The sequence below is a fragment of the Anopheles stephensi genome, chromosome 2, assembly GCF_013141755.1.
Source record: "Anopheles stephensi strain Indian chromosome 2, UCI_ANSTEP_V1.0, whole genome shotgun sequence".
Lineage (NCBI taxonomy): Eukaryota > Metazoa > Arthropoda > Insecta > Diptera > Culicidae > Anopheles > Anopheles stephensi.
The window spans coordinates 41,526,686-41,540,926 of NC_050202.1; the positions used below are offsets into that span (position 1 = coordinate 41,526,686).

The window sequence follows — 14,241 nt, forward strand, 5'->3', positions numbered from 1 at the left end:
AAACCCCAGTTACTAAATTGCTTTCAGCACATGAAATAAACTGAACGGCAAAAAACTCTATCAACTGTCCGTAGAGCCAGCGCTGCGGCTTGGACGTCAATTTGCTGCCATCAATCAATTACAGTAATTACCTGAGCCTTCCAACTTTCGGTTGTCAACCGTGGCTTCGAAAAGATTGAACAGAATGAGTAAGTGATGCATGCCGAGTTGTTTTATGGGGAGACTTTTAACTGGTTTTAAATTAAATCCATTCGAAAGGCGTTAATGAAATGGTAATTCTCGCATTACGTATCATGCTGATTGATGTGAATGCTTCCGTGTGTGGTGATTCAATTACAATTACATATGACGGAGCATCATCTTCTAGGGAAGCATTTTGTTTTGCGAATGTTCTTCAAAAAAATATAAGTATAAAAAAAAAACAAACATTCATCGTACAAGTTGTGTCAAAGTTTGTTGAATGCATAGAATGAGTGGTCTTTGGCATTGGAAACCGACCGACTGACGCAGGACCGAGGTTCAAATCCCACCCAGATCGCCTCCCCGTACGCAGGTCTAACTATCCTGCTTCGGGTAAAATCTAGAGGTTGAAGTGTCAAAGCAAGCCAGGCAATACTTCTGCACATGATATGAAATTAAGTAACCATACCAACTGACTGTATAAATATGGGATTTTCTTGGTACTTTATTCTCGGTAAGCAAAACTGACCTAAAGCATCCGCAAAAGTATATTAGTATGTCTTTTTATCCATTTGGTTAAACTCAGTTTAATTGTAGATTCCCCTCATTTTTCATTTGATCTTTGGTATCATTCTAACCTTTTTCACCGAGTTTATTTTGCAGATAATGTTTCTTTTCTGAATCTAAAGCGGTAACCAAAATTCATCCATGTAACTCACCTGGATGCCTGGGTATTCTTTTTGTCCTTCCTGGAACTGTCCCGAGAGTTCGTTGATAGGGTGGAATCGTTCCGATTGAGTGACAGGGCCTGTTGAACTCCGCATCTAACTAACGATAGGGGTTTTAAGGTAACACTGGAACGACAAAGGATACATTTGTATAATGGACATAAGTTGCTGGTTGCTGGACCCTTCGTCGGCGGGCTTTACCAAATCACGGCTCGCCTGTTCGCGGCTTACCTTGCTTCCTTCCTCGGCGAACCGTTCCGACTCCGGAGGGTTGCACTTTTATTTACAATCACCGTGGCGGTCACGTTGAGGCTTTCCGGTGGGGTTGCATTCACTGCCAGGGCATCGGCGATGCTGGATGGAGCATAGCCCGAGTCATGGTTCCCGTTCGGGTCGGACGGTACCTGTTGCGTTGTCGCGATCTGTGCCACCACGCTAAAAGTAGACGTCGAGAAGCTTTTGCTAATGATAAACCGATTTGGTGTGATTAGTGTTGATGTTGATTTGACGGGCGCTTGTCACACATTTCCCGTACATCGAGGTGAAAAATACTGCTCTCTTTCCCCGGTTTGGCGAGTTAAAACACTGACCAGCACACATCAACGACGTACACAAGGTGCGTTGGGGTTGACATATTGGTGGGATGGGACGAGACCTCACACTTGATGGTGTGCAATTGAGTTTTTCTACTGAATTGGATTTTGATGCCATATTTTGCTGTTTTTTTTTTATTTGAAACGTATTAGCCGATGAAGGATTCATATTTTATTTGGAAACGTTCAGATGCTTGGAAATATACCAAAAAGCAATTGTACACATTTATTCCCATCCCTCAGCAAAATTACAGCAATGAACAGTATCGTTTTGGTGAGCTATTAGAGGCCACAAATACTACCTTTACGATCACATCTGTGAAATGTGCATCGAATATTAACTACACTCCTTAATAAGCACATAATGGTTTGAGCGTGGAACTTACTTAATACACGATTAACAAGAAAGTGAATAAGAGACGTTAAACGTTTAGAGAAACTACGTTCACTAATAATTCATTATTTTAATTGTGGTTTTAAAAGATTGACGGTTGAGTTTGGTGTTGTGTTGTAAAAATATTTGCAAGGATGCTCGAAAAACCGCAAATCAATGTTCGGAAAATGCGGAACACCGAAGCGCATTCAAATCAACGCTTTAAAAACGCAGAAAAAGTAGACGAAGCAAACGGAACAAAAGAGGAAAAACTGAAGCAAAAAGGAAAAACAGGAAAAATAATGGCACATACTTTCCCGCCTCCTCCACGACGGTCGCCAACATAAATTCAGTTGATTTATCGTTCACAATCACATGACAGTCGTCAATGTCAGGGGACCTGTGAAGCGACCAAAAACGAGAAATGGGTTATCATCCTGGCGGGGGGAGAGACAGAGCAGTTGAAGCGATCGCTTCGAAACGCAGTTGTTCCATGCCATGCAAAGGCCGTGTTGCGGGCATTCACACGGTGGATGATTAATCAAAGCACTAAAGAAGCATCCGTGCCTCGAACGGAATCACGAGAACGGGCCCGCGTGGTTCAAGCACAGTCGAGCACAAAAGCAGGATCGCTACGAGCTCAGGCAGAGAGAGAGAAAAAGTGTTGGAAAGAATCATCATTCGCAGTCAGACAGGCAGGCAGGCAGACAGACAGAACACAGGCAAATGAACGAAGTATTGAAATTGCTAGCAGAAGAAACGGAAATTATGTTTAAAAATAAAAGAGTTGTTGAAACGTTAAACGGAAGACTATTGGTTATGTAGATTGCACAAGAAGTTTTCGAAAAGAAACTATGTCGTCTAAAAGTAAATGCTCATCGAAAAAGGTAGCTTAAAATTAGCAAACGTAATGTTTAAATACATGTTATTTACACACATTTATTAGTTTAGAACAATCGAGTACAAATGAAAGGGTAACATTTAAAAAGTTTTTACGACTCATTTCTAAAACCAAAAAACCCATTTGGGATAGCCGTAAAGGACCATTGCAATATCCAATAAATATTTTTGAATCATTTTTTTCATTTTCGAAGGAATGATCTTTTTCAACAATGAGTCAGTTTGGTTTAAATCATACATTTACCTCATGCAATTTCGGTGTTTCTCAACCTAATGGCTTCCACTAACTATCCAAGTGAAATTTCTACAGATCAGGGTTAGATGATCTGCAATAAATCTATTAGTAATTTTTAAAGAATTATCCAGCAGCCGTCAAAGGTAAGATTGCCTTACAGCAGTTTGTAGTCAACCTTGAACGCGGTTGCGCGAAACATTGACCTTTGCGCTGATGGATGGACGCGAGTTAGCAACGAGCGTCGGTAATCGCTAAATCAGCATTGGGAGTGTCGTGTTGTATCCAACGCGACGAGTTATGCTGATGCGGCGATCGCTGCTGGGCCGTTTATGGGCCGATAACGGAATCGGCTGAATTCAATAAAATAGTTAATTTCAAGACACCGAACTGTAAAAGACTCTTTCTATCTATTCAGAAAGAAAAGTTTTAACTGGCGCCCGAATAGGGACCTGACAAAAAAATCAGCGGGAAGTGTATAAGTTAAAAAAAATCCTATAAAGTTAGCCATTTAAAAATTGTGGCTAATCTCGTGGTTGAAGGAGCCATCATAATAACGAAGCGAACTTTGGGACACCGTGGTTAATTCCCGATTGCTGCCAGCGAGCCCCCAGTCATCAGAAGGATAAAAAGGAACATCTTGCTGTAGCTGCCCAATTTTCCCCCGAAGAAAAAGAAGTCAGATGCCCATGGAAATTAACTCAACCATACTGTAAGTAAAAACCTAAAAAATCCGAAATCAGTGAAATTTTGGTGTTTAATTAAATAGCTTCTGCTGTAATTTGTTAGTGGTGAATCGTGATCGTGACAAGTGTTAAGTGAAGTGAGCATTTAAAACACAAAAATGACCAATCCCAACACTGAAATGGTTCTACGATCTTTCGTGGAGATGGGAAAAACCCCTGACTTTTTGAGGGATGTTCCTATTTTTGATGGAAACCCAAATGAGTTGATGAATTGGATTTCGGATGTGGAAGATGTTTTTATCATGTATAGAGATCTTCCTGACGACTCTGTGCAGTTCCATCTGATCGAACGAACAATCAGAAGGAAAGTCCGTGGAGAAGCTTCCGATGTGTTAAATGCAAATAATGCAACATGTAGTTGGCATCAGATAAAATCTATCCTAATGCTTTACTATAAAGATAAGCGTGACGTGAAGACCCTGGATTATGAATTGACGTGTATTCGTAAGGGTAATTCGGAAAGCCTCGCCGGATATTATAGCAGGGTTAACCAATTGTTAGCCGCTATAATAGCACAAGTTCAAACTGACAGTAAGTACTCTCTGCATGCAAATGTCCACATAAACTATTTCAGAGAGAAAGCTTTGGATTCGTTTATTAGAGGTTTAGAAAAACCATTATCCACTTTATTAAAAACTGCTGACCCGAAGACCCTTAGCAAAGCATATCAATTTTGCATTGATTACTTTAATATGGACGTTCGATCAGCACCTTTTAAAAATCAATATGGAAATCAAAATTCTCTTAATATTCCCAAGCCAAGAGATTTAGGCTTCGAGCCTCAACCCCCTAGGGTAGCACCCAGAAAAATTGTTTATCAACCAGTACCCCCTCCTAGAGCAGCGCCTCGTCCAGCTCCACGATACAATTCCCATTACCTGCCTAATCAGCAATATACCCCACAGAGGCAACAGCCCGAGCCAATGGAGGTAGATAGAAGTATAAATTCACGTCATATTGACTATGGTAACAGACCCACATATGGCGAAAAAAGACCAAGACCACCATCAAGTCAAGAAGCGTGGGTAAAGAGGCAAGCTCACCCATTATATGCTCATCAAATGAATAAAAATGCCAACGACGCAAGGTATTGTCACGGACAAACAATAAATGAATTTGAGCTCACAGAGCAAAACAATCTTGTTGACAAATTACAAAACATAAATTTGCAACACGAGCATGATCCGTTGGAGGGATCAAGTCGCGATGGTCAGAACCATTTTTTAGAGTGGAAGATGAGTTGGTAGTTCCCAGCCTTCCTTTTATTTATCTTAAAACTACCATTGGAAACTTTCCGTTTTTAATAGACACAGGTGCTAATATTAATTTAATACATCCACAATTGGCACGTGCATATGAAATCAGTAAACCGTACGAATTTTCAGTAGGTCAAATAAGTTGTGCAAATAGTACATTTGCTCCTACTAGTGCAATTAATATAAATTTTTTCCATCCCAAAATTGATTTTGAAGATCGCTTTTTGTTACACAAATTTCACAATTTTTTTTATGGAATCATTGGAAATAGCATGTTGAAAACATTGAAAGCTAAAATTGATCTAGAAAATGACCAAATCACATTGAGTAGAAACTCTAAAAGATTCGTCATCCCAATCTCATACTATTCTCCACATAATCGGTCATCCCACAATTTGATCCGAACATCTCATCTATCCAAATTAGAGCTAGAAAAACTAAACCAGGTTTTAGATAAAAACAGAGATGCATTTTACAAACCAGACAGTAAACTAACATGTACAACCAAAGTGGAATGTGCAATACACACTTCAGACGATACACCTATCCATCAAAGAGTGTATCCATATCCTGCAGCATATGCTGACGAAGTAAATAAGCAAGTTGACAAGCTATTAGCGGATGGAATAATCAGACCGTCTCGCTCAGCTTGGACTTCACCGGTATGGATTGTGCCAAAAAAACCGGATGCATCAGGACAAAAGAAATTTAGAATGGTTATCGATTATCGAATGTTAAATGCTAAAACCATCTCCGAAAAATATCCAATGCCCGAGATAAATTATGTGATAGACCAATTAAAAGGAAAAAAATATTTCTCGACTTTAGATTTAGCTTCGGGATTCCATCAAATTAAGATGAAAGCATCAGATATTGAAAAAACGGCTTTTGCTATTAATAACGGTAAATACGAATTTACTAGGATGCCGTTTGGTTTAAAAAACGCACCGGCTATATTTCAAAGGGCTATCGATGATGTACTTCGAAATTTTATTGGAAAAATATGTTACGTTTATATAGACGACGTAATAGTTTTTGGCGATGATTTAGAAAATCATTTGAAAAATTTGGACACAATTTTGACAACATTAAATAATGCAGGACTAAAAATTCAATTAGACAAATCAGAATTCCTTCGCCAAGAAGTTGAATTTCTTGGTTTCATTATTTGCACAGAGGGAATAAAACCCAACCATAAAAAAATAGAAGTTATAAATAAATACCCTGTGCCCAAAACCATTAAAGATTTGCGTGCCTTCCTAGGATTAATGGGCTACTATCGACGATTTGTCAAAGACTTTGCCAAAATTGCTAAACCTTTGACAAACATTTTAAGGGGAAAGGGATCTGACACATCCAAAAAGAAAATTACATTAAATCAACAAGAAATCGAATGTTTCAATAAAATGAAGCAAATACTATCATCGAGCGATATTCTCATCTATCCAGATTTTAACAAACCATTTATTTTGACAACCGATGCTTCAGATTATGCAATTGGATCCGTTCTTTCTCAAGGTGAATTAGGCAAAGATAAACCAATTCACTTCGCATCAAGAACACTATCTAAAACTGAAGAGAAATATTCCACCCCTGAGAAAGAAATGCTTGCAATTTTCTGGTCACTACAAACTTTCCGCAATTATTTGTATGGAGCTAAACTCAAAATATTAACTGATCATCAACCACTTACTTTTGCCCTCTCCCAAAAAAATACTAACGCAAAATTAAAACGTTGGAAAGCATATTTAGAGGAGCATGACCACGAGATTTTGTATAAACCAGGCAAAGGCAATGTTGTAGCAGATGCCCTCAGCAGAATAGTTTTCTCTATGACTGGTACGCAACATTCATCACAAACTAGTGACGATTTTTACATTATCTCTACAGAAGCACCACTTAATGCTTTTCACAACCAGATCGTGTTGAAAAAAGGGAAACCAAACACAGTAATTGAATATCCATTCCAAAATTTTAAACGTACAACAATTTACTCCGAAATAATAACCGAATCATCTCTTTTACAGATTCTAAAGGATCATTTCACAATATCAAAAGTAAACGGACTTTTCACGAGTGAAGACATAATGGGAAAATTTCAAGAGGTTTATAGGAAGTATTTTGGAAGTCAGAAGCTCCTTAAGATTCGATTTACTCAAAATCTTCTGGAAGACATTACAGACGAAGATCAACAACGAGAAATAATCACGGCAGAGCACAATAGGGCACATCGTGGAGCCCAGGAAAATAAGTCGCAAATTTTACGTAAATACTATTTTCCAAAGCTGCTAGCCAAGATAAAAAAAATTGTTTCCAATTGCTGTATCTGCAATGAAAACAAATATGACCGAAACCCTATCCGGTATCCTCAACAACAAACTCCAATCCCCGTACACCCTTTCCAAATTGCACACATTGATATAATGTTTCTCGAAAAACATTATTTTTTAACTTACATCGATAAATTTTCAAAATTCGCTCAAATTAAAGAAATTCAATCGCGAGCCGCCTTAGATATTGTTCCGGCAGTTAAAGAAATAATTACAAAATACCATCCTCCTAAAATATTAGTAATGGACGGCGAAAAATCTTTTGGTACACAAGATCTAATAGATTTTTATAAAACTCACCAAATCCAAATATATTTAACAGCTACAGGTCGAAGTGAAATGAATGGAGTAATAGAAAGGTTCCATTCTACCATATTAGAAATTTATCGAATAACGAAATTTGAGAACAACAATTTAACTATTTCTGATCTAATCGAGCTTTCACTTCACAAATATAATTCATCCATTCATTCGACTACTAAATATACTCCTTATGAGATAATTTTACCGTCTGTCCGTTCATCAGATATTTGTGAAAATGTTTACAAAAATTTAACAAAGAAACAGGAGAAAGATATTTCATATTACAATAAGAGAAAAAAGGAAATAAATATAAAAGAGGATATGACAGTTTATGAAAAAACCAGAGCCAGATTAAAACACAAGCCGAGATACAAGAAAATCAAGATTAACAAAGTAAACAAAAGCACTATAAACACAAATGATTCACGAAAAATTCATAAAAACGATATAAAAATAAGATAGCTAACAATACCGTCATTCTAACATCATTGTTCTCTTCTTACAGTTTTCTATTTGTAGTATGTACCCTAGCTGAGCCGAGGATCTCTATTCTGAAGGTAGACAACCAACCTATAGTTGCAATGGACGAAGGTTGGGCAAGAATAAGGATAGATAGCCATATTTACATACACCATTACAATTTAACTGCGTATAAGGGTTATATTCAAGCAATTAAGGACGATTTCGAAAAAATGAGCAATAATCAATTTTCCAGTATTATCCAAAACCAATTCGAAGAACTGAATACCATATTGAAAAGAATGCTTCCCACTAAAAGATTCAAACGTTGGGATTCCATAGGAACAATTTGGAAGTTTATTGCAGGAACACCAGATGCAAACGATCTTCGTGTTATTAACAAAACAATTAATAATCTCATCGATGACAATAATGCACAAGTTACAATCAATAGGAATATTAACAACCAGATTAAAGAAATAACAGAAAAAACTCGTAACGTAATAACTCAATTCAGATCAGAATCATTAGAAATTCATTCCATCAATATTTATCTCCACCTAAAAAAGATGATAGACACACTGCAGGAAATAGTTGATAGTATAGTTATGACGAAAGCGAATATTTTAAACGAAAAAATATTGTCAAAATATGAAATCAATTGTTTGGAAAAAAACCTGGCAGCAGAAAACATTCCGTTCGACACAACTCTAGAAGCGCTTTCCTACGCCGACGCCTCTATCGCCACCAACCGCCAAGAAATAATGCTGCTCATAAAAACACCCAAACTCGACCCAAGAACGTTCCGTAAGATAAAAATTTATCCAATCCTGTACCACGACGGCAAGATTCACCTCCAGTATGACAGATTCATAACTCACGAAGCAATCAGATACCGTGTTAGCACTCTAACCCCGAAAATCTATAAAATCAATGAAATAGAGTTGGATGAATCAGATTGCATTCCAAGATTAATGGAAGGTCGAGAAGCAGAATGTAACTTTACGAAGAGTCCAGCCAAAACTGAAATATTACAGATTAATAATCACGCCATATTGATTAACTCTGTAGAGAAATTTACACTCGTCTCCAACTGTGGTATAAGCAACAGAACACTTCAGGGATCGTTCGTAATAAGCTTCAACACATGCGATATTTACATAAACGACGTGAGATACTCATCCAAACTCACCGATCTAGTTGGAACGTTGAACTTATATCCACTCGACGGAGTGTTTATTAAAAGACAGCTGGAAATTTCGAACATAAGTCTGGAAGATTTACATAATCTGCACATCGAGACACGTAAAGAATTGGAGCACATTCGCTTACAAAACAACTCTTTTCAAATAACCTGGCCAACGATAAACATTTTCGGAGGTATCATCTTTCCTCTCATTATACTGGGAGTAGCATTGCTTTACTGGTTTACAAAGAGGTGCAAAAACACGCAAACGGTAGTCACAGTACATAATTCGTCACCAAATCAGACACCCGACTACGTCACATTTCCTAAACAAACACAGTGAATCGTGGACGTTCACATCTGAGGGGGGGCGAGTTAGCAACGAGCGTCGGTAATCGCTAAATCAGCATTGGGAGTGTCGTGTTGTATCCAACGCGACGAGTTATGCTGATGCGGCGATCGCTGCTGGGCCGTTTATGGGCCGATAACGGAATCGGCTGAATTCAATAAAATAGTTAATTTCAAGACACCGAACTGTAAAAGACTCTTTCTATCTATTCAGAAAGAAAAGTTTTAACTCGCGTGATAAGTGAGGGTTGAAATGATAAGTGGCATTTTGAAAATTCACTGTCAAACTTTGCAATCATTTAATGAAATTTGGCATTCAGTAGAGGTTCATTCAATGCAATTATGGATTTTTCTGTGGATTAAGGAAGTGGTAAATGAAACAACATTGGGCCGAGGCGACAACGGCGCCGGTCTTCACACGGCAGGGCCGGGGTTCAAATCCCATCCAGACCGCCTCCCCGTACGCAGGGCTGACTACTTTTCTACGGGTAAAATTAAGTCACAGAAAGCCAGAAATGGCAGGCCGAGACCTCTCGAGGTTGTAGTGCCAAAGAAGAAGAAGAAGAAGAAATGAAACAACGTCTTCTTTTCTTCTTTCTTCCTTGCCACTGCAACCTCTAGAGGTCTCGCCCTGCCATTTCTGACTTTCTATGACTTGATTTTACCCGTAGCAAAGTAGTCAGCCCTGCTTACGGGGACGCGGTCCTGATAGGATTTGAACCACGTTCCTGCCGTGTGAAGACCGGCGCCGTTATTGCCTCGGAGATAACAACATGAAACGATAACAACAAGACACGAAACAACATTCCTGACAAATTTTCGTATTTTGACTTTTAAAATGGATATAGAAGGTAAAGTAAATAATAAATCAAATCTCTTTGCATTTTATATTTTAACAGGATTAGACAATCTCCCTTGATTGCAAGGTTCCACAACAGACTTGCAGTATTGCATTATACTGCATATTCCCCTAACTGATTTAAAACATTTATATTAGCACAACATGCGTGAAATGTGCTGACCAGCAAATCAATATTTGGAAATCAAATACAATCATAGATTTCCTTGCTTAAATAAAAATTTGTGAGTAGCACCACAGCAAATGAAAGATTTACTTCTCTAAAATTCTTTAAAATATAAACCGTCTTGGTATGCCAGAGTAAACCAAAGTTTACTTAGTTGAGAAACACTGAAGTGATTAAATAAACCGTTAATGTTGAAGTAGAGCTGTGTTCAAGGATAATAACGTAGTATTTCCATTTATTTGACTTTCAAAAACTTACTCAAAAAAATAAAATAAGTATTAAGTTTCAAGCAAAACATTCAAACCCACAAAATTATTGATTTAACAAGCTCCAGAAGTTTTTTCTTCACCCAAAGGACACCGAAACTGAATTGAAGTGTATAGAACATGAACACCAGAACACGAAATTCACTGACTGCTTTTTATGCATGCAACAGCCAGCAAGCTAACGGTTACTGAATGGAACAAAGATTTATCAAAACGCATGTACACGAACGGGCTGGAAGCGCAACAACTCAATGCATCAAAGCTTCACTGTAGGCAAACGTAGGCGAATACATAGAACACAAATCAACACTGTCGGACGAGGGTGCGATAGTTTCAAATTTATGATCTGCTACGTCAAATATAAATGTCAAACAACACACTCACATAAGCATAACACACACACACACACAAAAAGCGGAGTGAAACACCAGAATTGGATGGTGCTTTCGCCGGTAGCCGGTACTGCTACACTTACCCGGCATTCTCGTCGTCTTCCTCGTTCGAACCGGAAGCCGTGTTGGTGGGCCGCTCCTCGTCCGGAAGGATCTTGGAGCCGCTTCGCGTGCTGCCGTCTAGTTGCGTTTCCGCTAGGCGCTTTGTTTGAGCAATGTTCTCGATGATGCTGCCCCCGGCAGTGATCTCCGAGAGGTGCGGCTTCCGGGCGGCTCGTTGCTTTTTCGCTCGCGTTCGCAATGCCTGAAACGGGGCAATTAAAGAATCAAATAAAAACCGTTTATCCAAACACAAACCGGGATGTGTTTGTGTACTTTTTTCGGGAATATATTTTATTTTTGGAAAATCAGCAACTTTGAGCGACAGCCAGTCAGTTTTGACAGAGGGTCACGTTGGGACAGTTCCTCGAAAAAGGAGGGTTATGTTGAGAGCTTATCGAAGAACGCACCTATTCCGGTATCTTCAGCAGTTCAATTTCAAAGTTCAAGTATCGTTTTACGCATATTATTTTTTAACTAACACTTGTTGATTTTGTTGTAGTAGCTAGTTTTTCTATAAAATATTTCTGGTTCCTAGAACAAAGATTCATGGATAGAGGCTTCGGTGGAAGCATTGGAGCTTAAAAAAACACTCAAATATTTAATATAATGAATATATTTTTTGAAGTTTGGCGCTTGTGATAAAACTATAAATGTTTTCCCTTTTTTAAGATATTTATCAAATCTTTAAGTTAAATCTCGTGTGTAGTCGTCCAATGCGTATTAAAATGCAACTTATTAGCAGTGATTTACACCAAATATAATTCTCATTCAAACTTCCTTGTCAATGAACTTACTTCGCATGTCTCATGTTATCTATAACAATTACAATCGTGTCTAGAAATGCAGTCTAGAACAAGGAACTTTTTTCATATGTCGTTGAGACGCACATGTACGAGTATCCTACTTCGACGATCGGGATAAGTTTTGCTCGGCAGTAATGTTGTACCGGATACACCTGAACACAAGTAAGTTGTAGTTTTGGCATTAAAAGTTCTACCAATATGCTACCACTTCCACCGAGGATATGGTGTGCTAACTTTCACGATGATGAAATCTAGCACTTATCCTTCAGCGACATGATGCTGCTGCTGCTACTGCTGGAGCTGCCACCATAGCGTAAAACAAATGCACGCGATAATGAAATTCTTCCAGCGAAGCCATTACCGCTCGTTAAAGCAACAAGCGCGCTAGCAAGTTCTATTTGTCGTGTTTGACATGTTTAACTACCTTCCGGCCTGCACTAACACACATTCCGCCACCACGCCATTTCCTGTTCCGTTCCTGAGCGGCTGTAACACGGAACCCGATTGCCATCCGGATGTTGGTTCGCAAGTCATCTCCACACTCAATCCGGCACGCCGTCGACGGGCAAAGTTTGTGGCATAAATAGCGTACACCGAAACGAACGGCTAAATCATGAGCCACTCGCAGACAATGCAACAGACGGGCGTGACTAGGAAGACTGAGCGCCGGCATGCTTTGCCAAGGTTTTCTGAATCGGTAGCTTGACATCGGGTTAAACCTTCTTCCTTCCTGCGATTCCTTTCTACTCCGAACCGACACATTCATACGGACCTGTTTCTGCATATGCTACAGTATTGTTAAGTCGGTTAAATTGAAATTTCATTATTCATAAACTATCTTCCGCGCTGTATACTGCTAGATCGCTAGTGAATGTTGTTTGAGAAGAAATTATTTAGCTGCCCGCAAAACCATGAAACGGCGGAAAAGCCCTGTAAACCACATTAATTTGATAAAGACAGATAGTTGTTTGATAAATAGACAATAGAGCTAGGAGTTTGCAACTTGTGGATTGGTAATTTGTTGCTTTAGCATCTTTTTGTCTATAATCTGTTCTGGTTGGAGTTAGCTTTAAGACTAACTACAAATAAGCATTCAGAAACTTCTGATCATGATGTACTAAATGCTTGAAGGATTGGTGCGCATCATGAGTTTTATCTTTAAGTAATGACGGGTTTAGCAATGAACGATGCCATAGTGAGGACTGACTCTCCAATTATGCGGCATCTAAAAGTCTAGTAAGCCAGGAATGGCAGGCATGACCTTAGTGGTCGTTAAGCCAAAAAAGAAGAATAAGCGGTCACTATAGGTCTAATCATAGAATCTAATCATGTATCTTAGAATATAATTTATAGACAATCAAAATGGAAGAAACCTCTTCGTTATAGCAACTTTGACTACCAAGAGATCGCGTAGTTGAAAAGGCGTCTTTTTCTAATGAGTTTTGTATACCAAAAGACCCACTTATTTAAGGGACTTCATAGTCAGACAGGCGACTATTGGGGTGATCCGGTTGTAGCATCCTCGCTATACATCTGAAATACACCTTACGAAAAACATACATTTCATAAACACGTACGAAGGAACGGTCAATCACACCACAACATTATGCAAAAACTGTCTAAACTCAAACCAATCAAACCTCAACCAAACCAACCAATGCACCAAACACCGCACGGTGTAGACAGTGGTCAGCAACTAAGCGTAAAACTTTATCCACTCCGAACCATCGCAAACAAATAGAACAAAACAGACATAATAATAACGACACATTTTATGCAGATCGCACCGCGTTCGATTGCCCCGAAACAAGCAAACCAATGAATGATAATTTCATATCAGCAGGTTAACCGATAGACAAACGGAAACGACTCAAACCAAAACTACCCCTACGGAAAATTCCATAAGTAACTTGATTCTTTTGTTTACAACGAAGCCCTATGCTCTTGCCGTCAACCAAGAAGTTACTCAATCACGTAAAAAAGTTTTAACCTAATTTAAGGTGAATAAACTAACTATAA

The 14,241-nt window shown here is 38.7% G+C and overlaps 1 protein-coding gene across 3 annotated transcripts in view; it reads right to left on the reverse strand.

The window, feature by feature from the left end:
- The window catches only part of LOC118506342 (dopamine D2-like receptor), a 169,166-nt gene that overhangs the window by 22,428 nt on the left and 132,497 nt on the right, over positions 1-14,241 (reverse strand). Inside the window, exons 6-9 of one of the 3 annotated variants that reach the window (XM_036043326.1) lie at positions 11,401-11,621; positions 2,188-2,274; positions 1,140-1,343; positions 900-1,034 (exon numbers count right to left, since the gene is read on the reverse strand). In XM_036043326.1, coding sequence (XP_035899219.1) covers positions 900-1,034; positions 1,140-1,343; positions 2,188-2,274; positions 11,401-11,621 — 647 coding nt within the window. Of the gene's footprint in view, positions 1-899; positions 1,035-1,139; positions 1,371-2,187; positions 2,275-11,400; positions 11,622-14,241 lie in introns of all 3 variants that reach the window. The other 2 variants (XM_036043325.1, XM_036043327.1) reach the window with 2 other exon arrangements.